Source organism: Ascidia mentula, chromosome 8, assembly GCF_947561715.1.
Source record: "Ascidia mentula chromosome 8, kaAscMent1.1, whole genome shotgun sequence".
NCBI classification, from domain to species: domain Eukaryota; kingdom Metazoa; phylum Chordata; class Ascidiacea; order Phlebobranchia; family Ascidiidae; genus Ascidia; species Ascidia mentula.
Window position 1 is genome coordinate 13,938,349 of NC_138573.1, and position 18,019 is coordinate 13,956,367.

At 41.8% G+C, this 18,019-nt stretch overlaps 1 protein-coding gene across 1 annotated transcript; it reads left to right on the forward strand.

The window, feature by feature from the left end:
* The first annotated feature begins 1,220 nt into the window (after positions 1–1,220).
* LOC145911205 (uncharacterized) lies at positions 1,221–14,096 on the forward strand. Its single transcript, XM_082998470.1, has 8 exons — positions 1,221–1,523; positions 4,887–5,023; positions 7,281–7,456; positions 8,521–8,662; positions 10,046–10,431; positions 11,477–12,513; positions 12,791–13,249; positions 13,525–14,096. The coding sequence occupies exons 1-8, from the start codon at positions 1,360–1,362 to the stop codon at positions 13,919–13,921; spliced, it is 2,898 nt and encodes a 965-aa protein (XP_082854596.1). The 5' UTR covers positions 1,221–1,359; the 3' UTR covers positions 13,922–14,096.
* The last annotated feature ends 3,923 nt before the right edge of the window (positions 14,097–18,019 follow it).

Consider the following 18,019-nt stretch of genomic DNA (forward strand, 5'->3'; position numbering starts at 1 on the left):
TTTCGGTTGCAGTCATTCACCCATTAACGGTGTGGAATTTTGCTTTTGAGTAATATAATAGGATTGGTCTTACTGCTGGAGTGTTTGAAGAAAGCTTTCGGCGTGTTGTTTTTCCCTTGAGTTTTAGCACCGGTATATAAATATCAGAGCACTGTAAAAGGCTCCCGACTGAATAAAACCACAACGTTGTTTTTGAAGTTTTAAATTAACGCTGACTGATGCACCGGAGCGGGCAATAACATTAACGCCAGAAATCTTTTCGAAAACAAGTTTAAAGCAAAACTTCAAAATATGTTAAAACATCCCCCACCCACCCGCGGCGAGTTGAACGTGGAAGTCCCAGCGGGGGTCAAATCCTTTACGTCAAAACGGCGTTGAAAGTTAAGAACCTGTGACGCCATTTCGACTTTCGCTTCGTCTTTTTTTACCAATATCGGTGAACCTGGCGGTACCTGCGTTAACCTGGGCGTGTTAAAGACGCTCAATGGCGCATCTTCAGCTGAAAAGCAACTGTTTCAAAGCGGATTCGTGGCAAAACTGTCAATGATAAACCTAGATGAATGATTCTTGTGTTCTTCATTGACAAATCAACTTCCATCGACCACTGTGATTTTCTCTGTATTAGAAGTGGAAAATTGACGTTGTGACATAAACCATTTGATAGATAGCCTTGTTTGGTGGCAATAACATTTAAGTAAATGTAGGTTCAGTGTCGCATTTCATTGGCCACATGCAGCGTTATTTGCATAGATCATGAATTTGAAGCAATATATTGTGTTTTGGTGAGTAATTTTTGGAGGCTGCCTAATCTATTATTAATCCGGCATACGTGTCCGAAAAAGGCTCATGTGTTTCATTTTCAATTTAAAACCTCACGTACATGGAAGTTGTCGAAGTTGATTTTGTTCGATTCCATGCAGGACAGGTCAAGTTCACAACGGGGGGGACATTGTTAAACGAGGGTCAAGAGAGGTGACTGGTCCAATTACCCCGGTAATACAATATTCTGTGTAGTTCCTACGCAGTTCCATGTAAGATGTAATCCATTTACCAGTTGCATTATTATCTAGCAAACACACATTCGTTCGAGATAAAAAACATGCTTTCTTGTGACGTTGTATTGAAGGGCTTGCGCAAAACCAGGGAAAAAAGGCTGCAGACGCACCTCTAAAAAATCGGCCGCGATAGCAGTCAGAGCACAACAAGCGACCTTAGTGAAGTGTAACAACGCCTAATGTTTAAACGCTGTATGAATACTATAGCACACGACAAGCCATTGAGGCGGACGTAGAAAGGTAGTAAGATATTGTGGCTCAAGCGAGTGCACAGTATAGGTCTCTGAAGTGGTTGCTGGCCACCATGGGCAACTTCCTTATGGAGATGGAGGCCAACGTAAGGACACTAATTCTCATCTTCATCGGATTGGTTTACCTCTTTTTGGGCGCCGCAATCTTCAGCGCGGTGGAAAGGAACAATGAAGAGGAAAGGAAGATTAGTCTCACTGCAGAAATCGAGCATATAAAGTAAGTGTTATAAGCTGTGCCAATTGAGCAGCACCTTTAAGTAAATAGATACCATTCAGTATGTTTGAATGCATAAGCGATCGCATAGATTTGCATCTGAAGCCATTCGTGGTTTCTATATTTGGTCAGCCAACACTGTGCTGTAAACAGTCCAAACATGTTCACAACAAAACGCTTGTATCAAATAATATGCATACATGTTGCTTTAATAGCTGAAACATTTGCTTAATAGACCATGCAATGTATAGTGGCAAAGCGACATCTTTAAAATTAAATCGTCACCTTACATAACACTTTTTCTATCAAACATTTTGTCCGAAATATGTCAACAGTGCTTCGTAGTCCAACCATATGTTTTTCACTATTCATTGTCAGCAGAGATCTGAGGTACAAAGGAGGCATCGACCTTACCAATGTAAACACTTAATGGCAATATGCGGGCGCACTTTTAAATATTAAACCGCTATTTTAAGGGATAGGGATCTGCTTAAAAAACACACAATAGAAATTCTACCTAACCCTTTGGAAATATTAAACATTTTAGCAATGAGTAGCACGAATTATGCCTTTTACCAATTGACAAGAAACGATTAACTTGTTGTTATTTATCTTTTGGCGTTTTGAACACAGTCCCTATACTACGTTGGACAAGGTACATGCTGAAAAAATATTCAGCTGTTCAGCTGTTCGCTAGTTTGTAACACTTTGTAAAAAAATTATTCAAAAGTGGAAAGATAAAAAAGCGGGCGTCGCTTTATATCGTCCTGTGACGTATAAGCGCTTTTCCAAAGATTACGTTCAGCTCAACTGCCTACGCGACTTCTACACAAAGTAGTAGGTGCGCCTTTCCCTAAACCTTAACGCCTTGAGTTTAGTGCCGTGCGTACATGTTTATTTAGCGTCGCCGTTGAAGGCCGGAATCGATAAAGCATGTCTACCGGGTGTAGGGGGGCATCCTACTTGTCCCGGATTTAGCGTCGCTTTCGACCCAGCACTCGGTCGCACCCGCATTCTGGCAAATCGTAAACAGAGGCTGACGCACAGTGCTCAGCGCTCGACATTTATTGCATGCATCGATGCGGATGCTTGAAATCGTTGAAAGACCTTTCCACTGCGTAAGAAAGGACCCCTGCCGCGCATGCTTTGTCATTGTTTAGGTGGGGGCACTTAAAACGTCAAGGCAAGACCAACAACACGTCCTGCCCGTCAGCGACAATGTTGGACAGCTCAGCTTCCGTCGGTTTATGAAATATGAAGAAGAGGGGATCACAGGTCACGTGCAGTTCAAACCTGTCGGAGACCAATAAAATAGTTTGACAGTTGATGAGCTTAAAGACCAAAACAACGACCTAATCGCCGAGTTGTGCCTTCGGGCCAAACCTTGAGAGTATATTTATACTTGATCTTAACCCTATTCATAATTTATGGAGTCCTTGTAAATCATTATGATTTGAGAAATAAACAATACATAATATCACCGAAATGTAGCTAGCATGCCCTTTTCTGAGCAAACACAAGTTCAAAGTTGTTACCAGGTTTAACTTTAAATAGCTCTCCTGTTCATTTGAGTCTCCAACTAGATTTGATCATGACAATACTTGTTAAATTGTGTCGGAGTTTTCGAATAATGGGCACAAAATGTATTTCGAATAAATCGCAATACATAGAGGGTGATAAATTCCCGTATGGTGTCGACCTGCGTAAAACAAATTATTGCTCATGACAGTGATGTATTTTCCTGGTGGTGACTCCGCGTCATGTCTGTGCATTAGGCAGTTGCTAATTGCAATTAACCACGTGTTGTGAACTATGGTGGTTGCGCCATTCACTCAATCACATACATAGGAAAAGAAGAATATATTTGGTTAAATCATAATTTCATGATTTGTCTTTGTCGTCGTCAACACACTTAAATACGCTTGTTCTGCTCAGTGGTATCAACGGATCTACCTTTTCATTAATAATATATCACAAAACTTAAAAATGAAAAGCATTCTCATATAATTTGTCAAATCAATAAATTCGCCTGTAACGGCGTTTAACAGTTTTTGTCCTGTTTTTCTGCCGAGCTGCCTCTAAATATCGATCATTTTCCTAATTTCGATACCCAATAATAATGGTCCGTATACATGATCATATGCAGTGGTGCGTTTTTCGAAAACTTTATAGTGTTAAAATGAGCAGTTGCGTGTTGTTGGAATGTGTCGTCTCACAACAGCTACCTGACATGAATAGCTGTTCCGTAAACTTGCCCTGCAATGCGGAAAAGATTATTTTGGTGGCAAATGGGCGAAATATTAGTTTTCAAATAGCATTGGTGCAAAAGTGGAAAAATGGGGCCCGGACACTCGTCCCATGCCCCTCGACAACGTGGTCGAGCGTTGGGGGTCGAGCGTAATTCAATGCAAATCAGATTAGCGACGGCACTGCATTCTATTATTGCGCCAATTTCGCGACTACCCCTATTGATTGAATTCTCCGTGTAAGGAACCTCTCGCTGAAAATTCACCTTGGGTCGTTTTTCCGCAAATCTTCTTTAAACTACTCAGAATATAACACCATGTCTGAATATTGGCACATACTATGAGTACGCAACATATGACGGAGGCTGTGCATAGAAAATGCGCGTACAACACTGATCCAGGTATGTAAAACCTACAGGGATATGACACCCGGGAGATGCAGGCTTGGGTTCCTGTATCAGTTGCTCCAAACGTCAGAGATGGGGAGGCGGCCGTCAGAACAAATCGAAAAATGCGCCTCATTAATAATGCATCCGCCGCGACGTTTTCGCACGATTTCGCGCAAGATTTAAGGCTAGGCTCGTGCACCCACACTTTGCATGTTACAACGGAAGCAAGGACGCTTACGTATAACCACGCTCGCTCCGCAAAGTGCTTCCCAACTCTTTCTTGAGCTGGTGCAAACGCAAGGGGATTACCGCGGGTCGCGTAATGTCGCTGTAGTCCTCGGCAGTAATGGCTTAAAAGGCCCCAACTGGGTTATGTACAATAACCCCCATGACCCCTCGTTTGCCAGCTTCCACATACAAAACCTCGCTGGTATCGATTTTCTGTTCCTTAACATTTTATTCGGCGATGGCAGAATTTTTTTACATCGTGGCAATTAAAGATGTCAAAATTGAACCAAGTGATAAGAAACTAATTTAAAATTGAATGTGAATAATGCCAAAAACATTAAGTATGACTAACAATCAACGCATAGCAATTGTAAGTGTTGTTACCTCTTGTGTTTCCTACTGGCGAAAAGTCGTTGCTGATTTATTCAGTGAGCATAGTGTAAACGACCAGACTTCTCTTACAGGTATTGGTGCCAAACTTAATATTTTCGTCTGCATTTCAGGATGTTGTTCAAGATGACAGATCTGGATTTCAAAAATCTGACGCGAATAGCCCTTGAGATGCAGCCGCACAAAGCCGGCACCCAGTGGAGTTTTGTCGGGGCGTTGTATTTCTCTATAACAGTCGTCACCACAATAGGTAAGCGGGTGTTGACCTTCATACGCACCTTGTCGCTGGACCCAAATCCACATAAATCACATTCTCTAATTGCCAACGCCGACTGGCGACGCAGAAAAACACCAGGTGCAGCAGATAGGCCGAGAGTTTACATTTCGGTTACGGTGGGGGGTATCGGCACAAACACATGATCGAACACCACCTCATTATTATGACTCGATATCGGGACCACAAATTGGCAATAGGACAAAGACTCGACAACAATGGATTCGAACGAAGCGACGCTTTCTTGATAAGGGCCGATACTTGGGCCTTATGGCGCAAAGGCTTGTGAATAATTTATCCGCGTTCCACGCCCTGTTTACGCATGATCAAGACGTATCGTTTTCGTCACTAGCTTAAGACTTTTAATAGGTAAATGGCCTCGCGATTTCAATTTATGGACGAATTTAGCCACAAGTCCAGACTATCCGATGATCCCTGCTTAAACGACTTTTTTTTAATCATCGTTGCGAAAGTTCGCATGGCCTTTAATAATGAAATTTTATTCATAAAATAGACTGACAATGAGAGCTCGGATGCAATTCACTGACTATGCGGTGCCAATTTCTTGTGCTCTAATATATCGTTTTCTATATATCTGTTCCTTATTGTTTAAGCCATGACCTTCGGAGTCTTTATTGCGCAGCCACATCGCTGATACATAAATTCTTTTTCACCCAAAGGCAATTTAAGATTTCAATAAAAGCGATCCTATATTTATTGTAAATAAAATGGGGATAAAATAATTTTAATTTTGAGCAGTTCAGGTCAGTTAACACCACTGTAATAACTATAACTGTATTTGCTTCAAGGCGATTCAAAAGCAAATGTAAGGGGCGAAAATCCTCTTTTCACAAAACATTTTCAGCGCGAAATTAGAAATTGTCACCAAAGTAACTGTTTTTTGGTGTGCGCCACAAAAAAATGACATCTACAATGCACTCTATATCCAAATATGGAGCTTTTTCACATACTAAGTTGTACTACGTCAATGGCCATTACCTATAGAACAGCAGTAATAAAATACTTTTCTGATTTTATTTTCTCATTTGTATGATCTCTATTTGAACAACAATTTATTACGTCATGAAAGCGCCCATCAGCAGTAGGTGAAGTCAAGTTGATGCTAAAAACAGATGCCCCTTAACACATAAGGTCACGTAGCCGTCCAATAAACATTACCATGCTGTCATGGACGGAAAGAAACAGCAATTAAAATTGTGCTTACGCAACACATTCAAACAATAGGTTTGGAGAAAATGCTCCAGATCGGGTGATAAAGGTGGAAGGTGAAGTAAAAGAGATTAAAATAAGAGATCGATACGTTTCAAATTGCCCATTAAATTGTAACGATAGATTTCTATACTGCGATGGTTGAAAGAATATGACACTGTTTCTGTCTGTCTGATCAATTGTTTTCAAAATGACCAGTCCAACCACTTTTAGAGTTGAAATCTTTTTCCACCAATGAGTTTTGGTCGGTATAAAAATTGTTCTTAACCCAAAGATTTTTAATTCTTTGAACAAATTGTTTGTTTGCGATGGTCGTATAGTGCAGCGCTAGATCCCATGGCTACCTTGCACTGTCAGTGAATGGTGGATGCGTGCATTGGGTGCCAGTAATATAAGATAATAATAGAAATCAAGTGATCGTTGCAAGAAAAATGAGGTGGTTTAATTGAAAGCGTACCTGGAATTAGTTGAACATATCCGATAATTCACAGTCCATTATGTGTGTCACCTTGGACAATTTTTGCGACCCAAGCGGACGCATCCAACGCAAAGTGGAGCTGTTTTTGTAACTACACTTATATGGAATGCTTTTTGTCTTTGAGGCTACATTGCTAATGTTTTTTTTGTAATCGTGAAGATGCACATGTGTAATGATTTTTTTATCTTGATTAAAACGCATGATACAGTGTTTGAAGTTCAAATTAAATGATGTATAAAAGATAATTTTGGAGAACACACCTTGCACTGAAATAAATGTCTCCAATTTCTCAAAAACTATGTATGTGCAAAAGAGCCATATTAAGCCATGACAGCTGCAGGCAGGTGTACACACTGTTTCAACCTTTAAGGTCTCATCAATGCAGCTGGTGGCTGTGGCATTGGGCTAATTGAGACCTTATACGTCGAAACAGTGGGTACACCGATTTGTCTTTTTTCAGCACTACGTAATAGTAAAATACTTAATTTTCATAAAGGTCTTATTGCAAACACCCTTTGTTCATAGGATACGGTCACTCGGTGCCACAAACGGTGACCGGCAAGATCTTCTGCATGATTTATGCCACTATGGGAATTCCGATCTGCCTGGTCATGTTTCAGGCAATGGGCGAGCGCATCAACAACGCGGCCAAGTACTGCCTCAAGAAAGCTGGACGAAAACTCGGCTTCAAGTTCGACGAGGCGAGTAACGCACTCAAGTAGTTTGTTCGGGTTTGTGTTTCATGACAGGTGGTGACGGGAGTGCTGTCAGACGACCCGAGACCAATTCTTGTTTGTTTTTTCACCGTATTAGAGTGGGATAGGAGGGGACTGGGGTTGTTTTGTTATTTTTCGGGCGCCTCCGCCCACGGACCGCATTTTTTCAAATATAAATTTCAAGCAAGGATCAAAAAAAGATTTATATCAAAAATTCCCGATGCTGATGATATTTGTTTTGTTAACAACATGCTGCTTGTCCCACGAACTAATCATTATCTGTTACGTTACATTTGACGCGTTTGTAGTAACTGTGTGTTAAATATGGGATGAAAAAGCGCCAGTTGATAAATTAAAGTCCGGCATATGGTCGAAGCAATTTGTGGCACGGCCATACATGCTCGCATAACAAAGCAAGTGTGTTTTTGATCGTCCGCTGCTACAGATCATTCGCGAAACGCAATACTCACACTTAAATAATTTATAGCGTCACAAACTTAACGTCGGGCCACTTGCGTATTGTTAGAAACAAAATTCCCAAGCCAGGCGATAACGGCGTAACGTATGATGGCCATTTAATCCGCAACCGATACGGGTAATGGATCATGAGATCTCTGCACTGCGCCAAGCACTAGGTCAGTTTGCAAAAATAACAAGAAGGGCAAAGTCTCAGCATAGCAGTTCCATTGGTCCCCGTTTATCTATTACCCGTGGCGAAAGACGGACTTGAATAACAAAACAGGAACGTGTTATGTAGCACGACGCTGTCTTTGGGACTGTGTCGGCGCGCTTTTTGAGATTTCTTAAAATTTCTGCAAATTAAGTTCACAACCAGCTTATGTATTTATTGTTTCAACCAAATTTATGCTTTGCTTTTAAATATTGCAGTGGCAATATTCCTAAAGTTTCCCCAGTTACAAACGTTTTTTTTTTCTAAACTAAATTGAGGCCTCCTTGGAAAATTGATATTAGTAACAATCGAATCGATTACACCAAGGTAATAATATCTACGTAGATGTGTATTAACTTCTAGTAAACTGTGCTTACAGATTTCCCATCGATGCCTTGTGCCATTCGGCATCTTCAGCTGCGTTCTCACCGTGATTGTCGGGACGATTTCATTTGCGGCGTTCGAAGGATGGTCGTACGTGGAAAGCGTCTACTACTGCGTCATGACACTCAGTACAATCGGTAAGTGCAGGCCGATAACTTGACGATTCGACCGTGGGCTTCTATGCCAGTGCTCCGTAACCTTTTCCACTGACGTCACACTTTAACAAACTTTCAAAATTCGGCGGCACACCTCAACCCAATATGTAAGGGTTGTGACGTCATATGTTGCCAAAAATAAAAGGTCATTTGGATTCTTTGAAACAAAATAACTCGTTCCGTTTACACCGCGACACACCTCGCAGTCTCACGGCACATTCACTACCTGTAGGTAGATGCATCCCTAAACATTCTATTATCGCAGAAAAGCCAGCATAACTTAAGTTTACTGAAACATAAAACTTGGGGTTTATTCAGGGTTGTTGATTGGTTTTGAGGCTTTTGTGTGAATGCGCTTAGAACCACTTGCATTTAGTGATTATAGCTTTAAATTCCCACATTATATGAGCACATTGGATCCGGTTCCGCAGCTGGACCCATTTGTTGTATTGATTGCATCGTTGGTTTGATTGATTGGTGCTAAAAAAAAAACACCATTTCCTGTGGAGAGATATAACTATGGCGTTGCAAAGTGACGGACCAATCCACATGGTATTATTATTATTAAAGCAAAAAAATTTCCTGTCTGGGACGATGCGTGATGCAATCCCATCCTTCCAATATAAGGTATATTGTCACAAGACAACACTTGCAAGGTGAATTAACTTGTTTGTCACACTATCCCATGACACAAGTGCCTTCCAATCACTTGAAAGTTTCCGGGTTTTGAAAATACAACGAGCAGATCAAAAGTCCTGAATTCTCTGCATGCAATCCCGTACGCACGCAACTGCAGTCAGCGCTGTTGCGTCTTTAAACCGTGAAATTGAAGCTTTTGAAAATGCCGAAATGTAATCCAGCAAATTAGAGTTACGTTCGTTGCCACCCAAGGCGTGATATCTGCGATTGGCCGCAACACATTGCGTAAAGTTCTGTATAAATTACCAATAAAATTTCAACGAATTCGTATGTAAAAGGGGGCGGTTAATAATGAAATGTCCGCAAAGAGAATGTATGTTGATATCGCAATGGTAATGCTATACAAAAATTATCATAAAATACTTCCGTTAGGCCCGTTGGCCGTTAGGTCCTTAAAATACTCCCGTTAGGCCGTTATTATTGACTGTGGTCCTTTACCCTTAAAACGAAAAAAACAGTGCAAACTCGCTCTGTCAAGGATAGCTCTGTTAAGAACCTTGGATCGAATTAGGAACGGACTGAAGGTTAATTTCCGATTTTGGTACAAGATTAGTGTTTCCCCGAAATAGAGACAAATATTTGCTTTGGGAAGGCTGCATGTTTAAAGATAGACAATTTGGCAAAAAATTCTAAAATTTTTAACCAAAATAATTTCCATTGATTTAGGTTTTGGCGATTACGTGGCTTTGCAAGACGATGGTGACATGCAAGACCGACCTCACTACGTTGCCTTCAGCCTCATCTACATCATGATCGGACTCACTGTCATCGGAGCTTTCCTCAATCTTGTGATTTTGCGCATGATGGTCACACTGCCAGACACCCCGGAAGGTTCGACCAATGGCGATCATGAGGCACTGGACCGACGGTCCTACGCTCCAAGATCGCTGGAGGACGAGGACGAAGATGATTACGGATCGGGTGACGAGGAATCAAGCGAGTTGGTGAGTGATTACGGAGCACGAGAGGACGGAAGAGGACTGAGAAAATCAGTACGGGATTATTTGTACAATGACTCTGAGCAAGGGAGGATGAGGCGACCACTTAAGCTGGTACGTAATAGGTTAAAAACAGCCGACTTTGCAAGGTTATATGTGATGTACACTGTGTGCTTAAATATATATACGTAGACTAAAGCAATAATGAAATTAACCATAGTTGGTCCTTTCCTCAAGTCGCATGGTGTTACAGTTTTTTGAAACCCCTCCACTATAACATTGTTTTGCAATTTGCCGATATCACCAACGGTATACATTAATTCATATTGAAGCTGGACTATTGCGGGGACATCAAAGTTTTCTAAAGGCATGTTTTCGCTTTAAACTTGCATAGGCAATTTTCATTTTTTGTAATAAGTAAGAAACTAGTGTAATGAGCCATTACCTTCTTATCCCAATTAATGAGTCAAAGAGCTAAGTGAACGGCGTATCGAGACCTGGCCACCAAATTTCTCACTGTTTCAACAGCCATCGGCGGCTTTAAAAATGCCAACACGTCCCCGAGATTTAAGGGCCGTCGCGGTCAGCAACGGTCACAGTGTTAATAATTTAAGCGAACCGCGGCAAGATTTAAACCCACGCGACCCGAACCACGTATAATGAACCTAATCCGTTTGGAAGTCTTCAAAATTTCTCGTGGTGTTCTGTCTCCTGGGGAAATATAAATAAAGACTGACAACTGAGTAGCGATCGTTCATCGCCGAAATTTCCGATTCGTCTTCCGACAGCACCGTGTGTCATTTGCTTTCTTTATTGGGGATACGAGCCACTCTATTTATAGCGTGGAAAATGTATGGCCCAAGGCTGGATGTATATTTACCACACGCATAGTATTCGTAAAAATGTTAATCATTCATTCTTTTTGCGCATGATTCATCACGGGCAATAATTGTTTGTGATATGTCTTTACTTTTTTGCTGCAATTTGCCAGGAAAACTTAGCCAATGAGCCAAGGCTGGTTTTTGCTATGCTTTTATTACACTCCATGTTTTAAATTGTGGCGGACCAGCTAAATTTCATCAAGGCGGGCAAGCTTAATCCCAAACAAAGCCGGAAAATTACCCACTGGTTTACATAAGGTTGTCTTCGTGCATTTCAGACCGCGCTATGTCGAATGAACAAACGGAGAAACTTTGAGCGCCGGTGGAGGCGAAAAGCTACATCTCGTGAAGACGGTGACAGTTCCTCAGACGAGACCAGCAACGAACAGCCACGAGGTGTCGCTGCCACTCGAAATATTACTCGCAGTCAGATACGACAGTTCAGGCACAAGTCAGCTGGACGTACGTCACGTCGGAAAGACCACGATCGGTTGAAGAAAGAATGGTCGTGCGCATGTCGTTGCCTGCGGGCCCCCATGCCCCATTACCCTGCAGAAATGGAGGCAGATCAAGAGCACGACGACACCTTTTACAAACCTTCTGCAGTCAAGGAATCCTACAAATGTCGGGATGAAACACAAGGGAAGGAAGTGAAACGAAACTACTGTTTGCTTGGGATCGACACTTATAGTGACTCCGGTGGAGTCGGCGAGGGCTTTAGAAGATTCGTACCCATGGAAAGACATGGAAGGCAGGTTTCAAACGACAGCGGTTACTCCGGCCATGCACATGGTTGCAGCACAAGCACATTTCCGAGATCGCCTAACCCAGTACGCAGAGAGGCAGAACATGACGCAGTTGGTGACCTGGAGGCGAATCAGCGCATTCAGCACTCCCCTCAGCAGCACATGCTCAACAGGAACACTAACTCCATTTCAAGATGCGGACCGAGATCACCTTCGCCATTGCTTTCGGACAGTGCCGACCCGGTGGTGGTGTACAACAAGAAGGGAGCGGGAAAAACAATTACCATCCACCAGGGTAGAAGGAGAGACGGTAACGACATCCAGGCGAAGGCAAAAATTGAGTTGGTCACACCTGAAAAGGCCTATGAACATGAAAAACCAATCAAAGAAAAGCGCTTGCAAGTCCTGATGTCAGAGAGGTCGGCGACTCCACCTCTTTTACGCCAAAACGGATTCTCGGACAACGCAGCTCCATCAATTGTTGTGACCACTTGTTCACCGAAGCTGGCCAGAGCATGTGACAGTCTTTCACACCAAGATAGCAACGAGACCACTGTTACTGTCCTCACGTAGGTGTACAAATTTACATTGGACTAAAACTAAATTCCCTACCGGAAGGTTGAGTTTATGCAAATTGCAAGTACAATATTTTGGTTGCTTAAATCTGTTTCAAACATAAACTCAAAGTTTTTGGTTTGAACAATAGGCAGATGTGTATGAACAACCCCTAAAATTTTCCATGCAATCAAATTTTGTTATTCAAATTTAAATCACTTCTGCGAAAATACTAACCAACTTTAACTGAAGCCTCAAAGACCGCTTTTAACAGGCAAATACTTTTCACAGGAGCGAAGTGGAAGACTCAGTGTTTCTGGAACAACGTCAGTGTTCGCTGGACGAAAAAAGCAAACCTGAGGTGACGACGGAACTCCTGACAAACCTCTCCCCTGAATTACGCCCGTCAGACCCTGCGGGTTCCGCCCCGGTGGATTTCACTCGCAATATGCAGTTGTGGAAAATGAAGTCAACCGATACAGACGACGCGGAAGATAATGTGAACTACTCACACGTGCAATGCCGCTGTGAATGTCATGCCAGTGAAGAGCGCTCCCGTGCATCAAGCTGTGAAAGCGATGGAAACCGAAGTGCCCACAATTACGACACCCAGCGCCATGCAGAGAGAAGGAAAAAACACGCATCCCGGCGCAAGCGGAAGTTGCTCAGAAAAACCAAAAGTGTCGATGTTTGTAGAAAGGAAAACGACTCCAAATGGAGAGACCAGAACAAAGGCCCGAAGAAAAGCAGGTGCGCATATCATAAATGTGATAAACTAGGAGTTATTGATTTATTGGATAAATGAAACATATCGACAAACGTGTAGACAATACAATGTAAAGTGCCAACCAATTGTTCTAAAATATTGGCGAAGCCTTTTTAATAACAAACACCAAAGTAAATAGATATAGTACAAAGTTGAAAAGATGAAAAAGGTAATTTTAGACATAAAAACATAAAGGGCACTCATTATGCCAATGTAAATTGAATGTTTACCATGAATAACTCTAATCTCTTTGGTGTAGATGGAGCGTCCCTTTTATTCAGCTCTTCAGCTCCACGCCGTGGCGAAGAAATAAAGATACATCACCGCACGTGACCTTCAGTGCAGTGGCCGAAAACTCACAAGAACAAGCAAACAATCGACCTGATACCCCAAGCCAAAAATGCCTTCCTTCGGCTTCAAAACATTGTGAAACCCGGGGTTTACATAATGCAGTTTCGGGGTCTCGCTACACGGAACAACACTTTGACAGCCAATGCGAACCTGCTGTCGTTTTACAAACTAAAATGTGTTCTCTCGCAACCTTAGAAGACGAATTCGACAGTGAATCGTTTTCGAGTGTCACGTCATTATCATCATACTTAGGCATGGGTAGTACGGGGTTTGGTACGTTGGGGTACGACCATGAGGTGTGCTAACCTCTGGCCCGGAAAAGATTGAGCTTGATTTTTCATTGGTACATGTTGCTGCAACATTGAACTTCACAACAATTCATTTTATGTTTTTAGTACATGACAAAAACATAGGTTTAATTTCTAACGAGAATTTGCCTAAAAAATTGTCCCAGTAATGTACAAAACATGTTAAGAAGCAATCATACGTTTTTTATTGTACGAGACCCAGAATTTAAAACGCTACACGCTTTCACAATCGCTGCACATTTCCACGACCCGTAGGTATAACGTGGCCATCATTATTGGATGCATTGTGAAGTGATACAATGTTGTTTTTCAGAGGTATCAAATGTTTTGCAAATATCTTCGAACAGAAGCTCTACTTTCAATGCGTTGTGTTGGCTTATTTTCTACATTTAATGAAAACTTCATTGTAATTTACGATCTTGTCGGTTTTGAAGGTGAACAGAGCAGTTGCAAAGGACTGAACTGAGTTTTTTTGTGCATTGGCACAGAAACCCTTTGTCGCAAACGTTAGTCAAAAGTCATTACAAAAGATTTTGTTCACAATGATTAACTCATTTTACCTTTTCTCCATCGGCTTGGCGAGAGGTCTCGTATTATATTGAGTGGCTTTTAAATGAGACTTCAAATCGAACGGACATTTTTAACAAGCGTCGAAAGGCCGGCACCTCATCCAGGTGTGAACAAGGCGTAAGGAGGCAGGCGTAACGACGACTACGATTCTTTTGTTTACGCGAAACCTTGTTTGAAGGCAGCTGGAGCTTCACGAGACTTGAAAGGGCGAATGTAGAAAAGCGAACCTGTAGGTGATACGTTGGGTTATTGATCCCAGCTGAACCGAAAACATGTTTTGGCGCCTATCGCCTGTTTCTGCACATGGCATCTCCGAACAATATTACTGGCTTTACACCGCTTTATAAGTTTCACCATCAGGTATCGTTTAGATTGAACCTTTGAACGTGGTGTAATATTTTGTTGTTCCGCGAGGACAAAAGTGTGGCCGCTAAATTTGGAACCATTTTGAGAATATGTTAATGCTGGCTTTCTGCGTTTTAGGTATGTTGTGTAAGCATCGAAGGCACCTAAAGCTATAGGTTCCACGTAACTGGAAATTGGAAAGTAAAGGTTATGCAACCTGTAACGCAGGTCGGAGATATAATTTCAGTTGCGCGAAAACGGTTGTGAGTTTGCTACCAAGTCAACGGAATGCCATATTCTTACTCTCCTCAGAAATTGTAGTGAGCACCTGATTACAAAAAAGGAACACGACCACATGTCCAAAAATGTATGTAAAATTTCTACGAACCTATACGCTGCACACGCAGGGACCGAATGCCAGTGCTAATAGCACACTCCGGAAATAGGCAAGGAGCAATTGAGCGTGTATATTTACATCAATTTACCGTTTCGAGTAGTTTAAAACTATTGCAAGGATTTTCTAATTGGGGAGTTTTTTGCGTTTCTATCGAATGTGTTTACCTGGCACGTCATGAGTGAGTTGGGTTCCGCGAGGCCATGTGAGAAGGGCCAAGTCCGACTTATTTCGTTCCCTATTGGGAATGTAAAGTGGCATAAGTCGTACTCGAGAATCGTCGATTTCGCACAGTCTATTGTGTTGCTTTAAGGGTTCAACTGAGCGGGGATATTTTCTTGTGCTCCTTGTTGATATCACAGCTTATTTACAGCGACTATGACGCAACCATTTGTGGTTCAATGTATATTACGTTCAACGTGGAAAAACATATCCTCCAAATAAAGCGGGACATTGGGAGGCAATATAACTACATAGTGATTTGTACTAGCGTATATTTAAGTTTAAAATGGAATTCAACGCATATAAGTGGGAGATAGTGTCACGTGTGGAAGAGTCATCAACATCATGCATACAGAGCTTCGTGGTGAGTTATATAATTAGGTATAGCAACACAGGTGGTATGTAGTAAGTTTACTTCCTTGAAACGTTGATCAACATATTTGTGACTCCTCAAGTTATTGCTGAAATTGGCATTACATTATCTTTCAACTTGGGTACACTAAAAAAATGAGAGCGGCAATTTTAATAGGTTCATTTGCCCTGCGTTTGGCCACCGCAGATGGAACCTTCTGTCACTACTCACGTAATTCCACATTAAATACATCGTGTTTGTCAATCTTTTGACGTCATTCAACCAAAGCTCAAATAAACCTAATTTCAAACGTGTCATTTGCCGCAATTGTAACACGGGGAATAGGCGGCGACAAAAGGCGCAAATGCGCTGAGGAAATCATTACACACTCCGTTAAGCGCGGTTATTGCGCCAAATTACACACAGAGAATCTCGACCGCTTCCGCGTTCTAAACGCCTCATGTTTTATACGATAAGGTGCGACGCTGTGTTGTCGCAGCGTGGGATTCAATATTAAGGAGCGGGTGGCAGGTTCTGTAGCGTGACAGATGTGTGCGTGGTGTCTGATGGTTAAAAATGAACGCTCCCGTAACAGGATGTAGATATTGGGAGGTATATTGTGTTGCTGTTGTTTTGTTGTTAAACTACGTAGTGTTTCTGTTGCATCACCGGTTGTTTTTGGTTTTATATCTAAAACATGTGAAAATATGAAAAGAATGACTCGGGATTTTAACTTTGCTTAAAAAATATGCCAGTCGTTGAGGGTTCAGTTTGAAGCAAGTAATCAAATTCCGATGCGGACTTTTTTTGTCGTGCAGTGCCACAGCAAAAGTAAAAAAAAACGAATCTATTTTCGCCCCTTTAGTGATTGGTCTAACGTTAAATCCCCGGTGCAATCACGTATATGAACCATATTTTGGATTTAGGCAAAAAGAAAGACAAATTCGAACCAAGATTCGCACTCAAGTAGATTTATTACCAAGGTTATTATAACCAAACGGAGTGCCTGAAAGTTTTTTTGAACGGTTAAAACTTCAATATCAGCAGACCTTTGCGGCGGGGTGACGATTTTTAACTTGTGACGTGGCAGCTTAGTCACAAACTTTTGTCAATCATGAGGTTTAGCGAAAGCTTACATATATATTTTATGTCTACGTAAAGCTTAGTCGTGTTTAAATAAATGATGAGTCACAATGCGCGTGGCTGGGTCTTGTGTGACAACAAATTATCGCCATAGACACGCGCGTAAACACAACCCAACGACTCCGTGGCTCTGCTGGTTGGATTTCTGTGGAACATTGGAAAAACTGTCTGCCTTATCAACTCCTTACGGACTTTCCAAAGATCGCAACATTGTATAAGTGATCGGCGAATCTAATGGCAGAGGTTAGCAGTTGGGGCCCATTGGTATATGACGTTTTTGAACAGAAGTAGTGGAAATAACAAACATGATTAAGCATTACTCTCCAACTTCCTATTCACTCCCATATTTATACGACTGTCGTATCTTATCGCTGATATCACGAACACCAAAGCGATTTGGCGCCACTCCGGGCCCTCAATCTGTTGTCGGTAATTCATAACCATCATCAATAGCACCAGAAAGTGTATACAGCACGGGTTGAAGACACCATAGGTAATACGCGCACTGTCGACACTGTGATAACAATTACACCAGACCGAGTCCTGCACAAACACTCGAAAACGCTCGGTGGTGTTGACCCGCCAATACAGGCCATTGTTCCTGTGTTTATGGAGCAATGTGGGACGCCCAAGCCGTAATCCTGCGGATTGGAGAGTAAGCGTGGACTAGGCAGCATTTATGTCCGGTAGCCTGGGCAATCATCACTGGTGTTTGAATTGGTTTTTAGTAGTCCAGACAGAAGGAACAGTTTCTTGAAAATATTTTTTAGCAACTATAGAGGTTTCGGTAGCTGTAACAGAGGTTTCGTATAATCTTAGACTGCAAGTGTATTTTTTGCCCTTTGGTGGGAAATATATCCTATATTTTCCAAACTGAATAAAATATAGGGAATATAGATTTCTTACCAGGTATTAATTCAGTCGAGCTTGTTTCAGTGTTTAATTGTTAAGACGAGTAAATTGTAAAATATATACTTCGAAACATAGGGGACAACAGAGAAATGAACGTCTGTTTTGATGGCGACAAAATTTGCATGAGTGTTAAATTTTTTTCAATTGTGTGTGGTCT

Bases quoted from the DNA above. Each gene is read 5' to 3' on its own strand.
- LOC145911205 (XM_082998470.1), top strand. From the start codon at position 1,360: ATGGGCAACTTCCTTATGGAGATGGAGGCCAACGTAAGGACACTAATT. The intron at 1,524-4,886 runs GTAAGTGTTATA...TCTGCATTTCAG, and splicing joins GCAGAAATCGAGCATATAAA to GATGTTGTTCAAGATGACAG. The intron at 13,250-13,524 runs GTGCGCATATCA...TCTTTGGTGTAG, and splicing joins AAAGGCCCGAAGAAAAGCAG to ATGGAGCGTCCCTTTTATTC.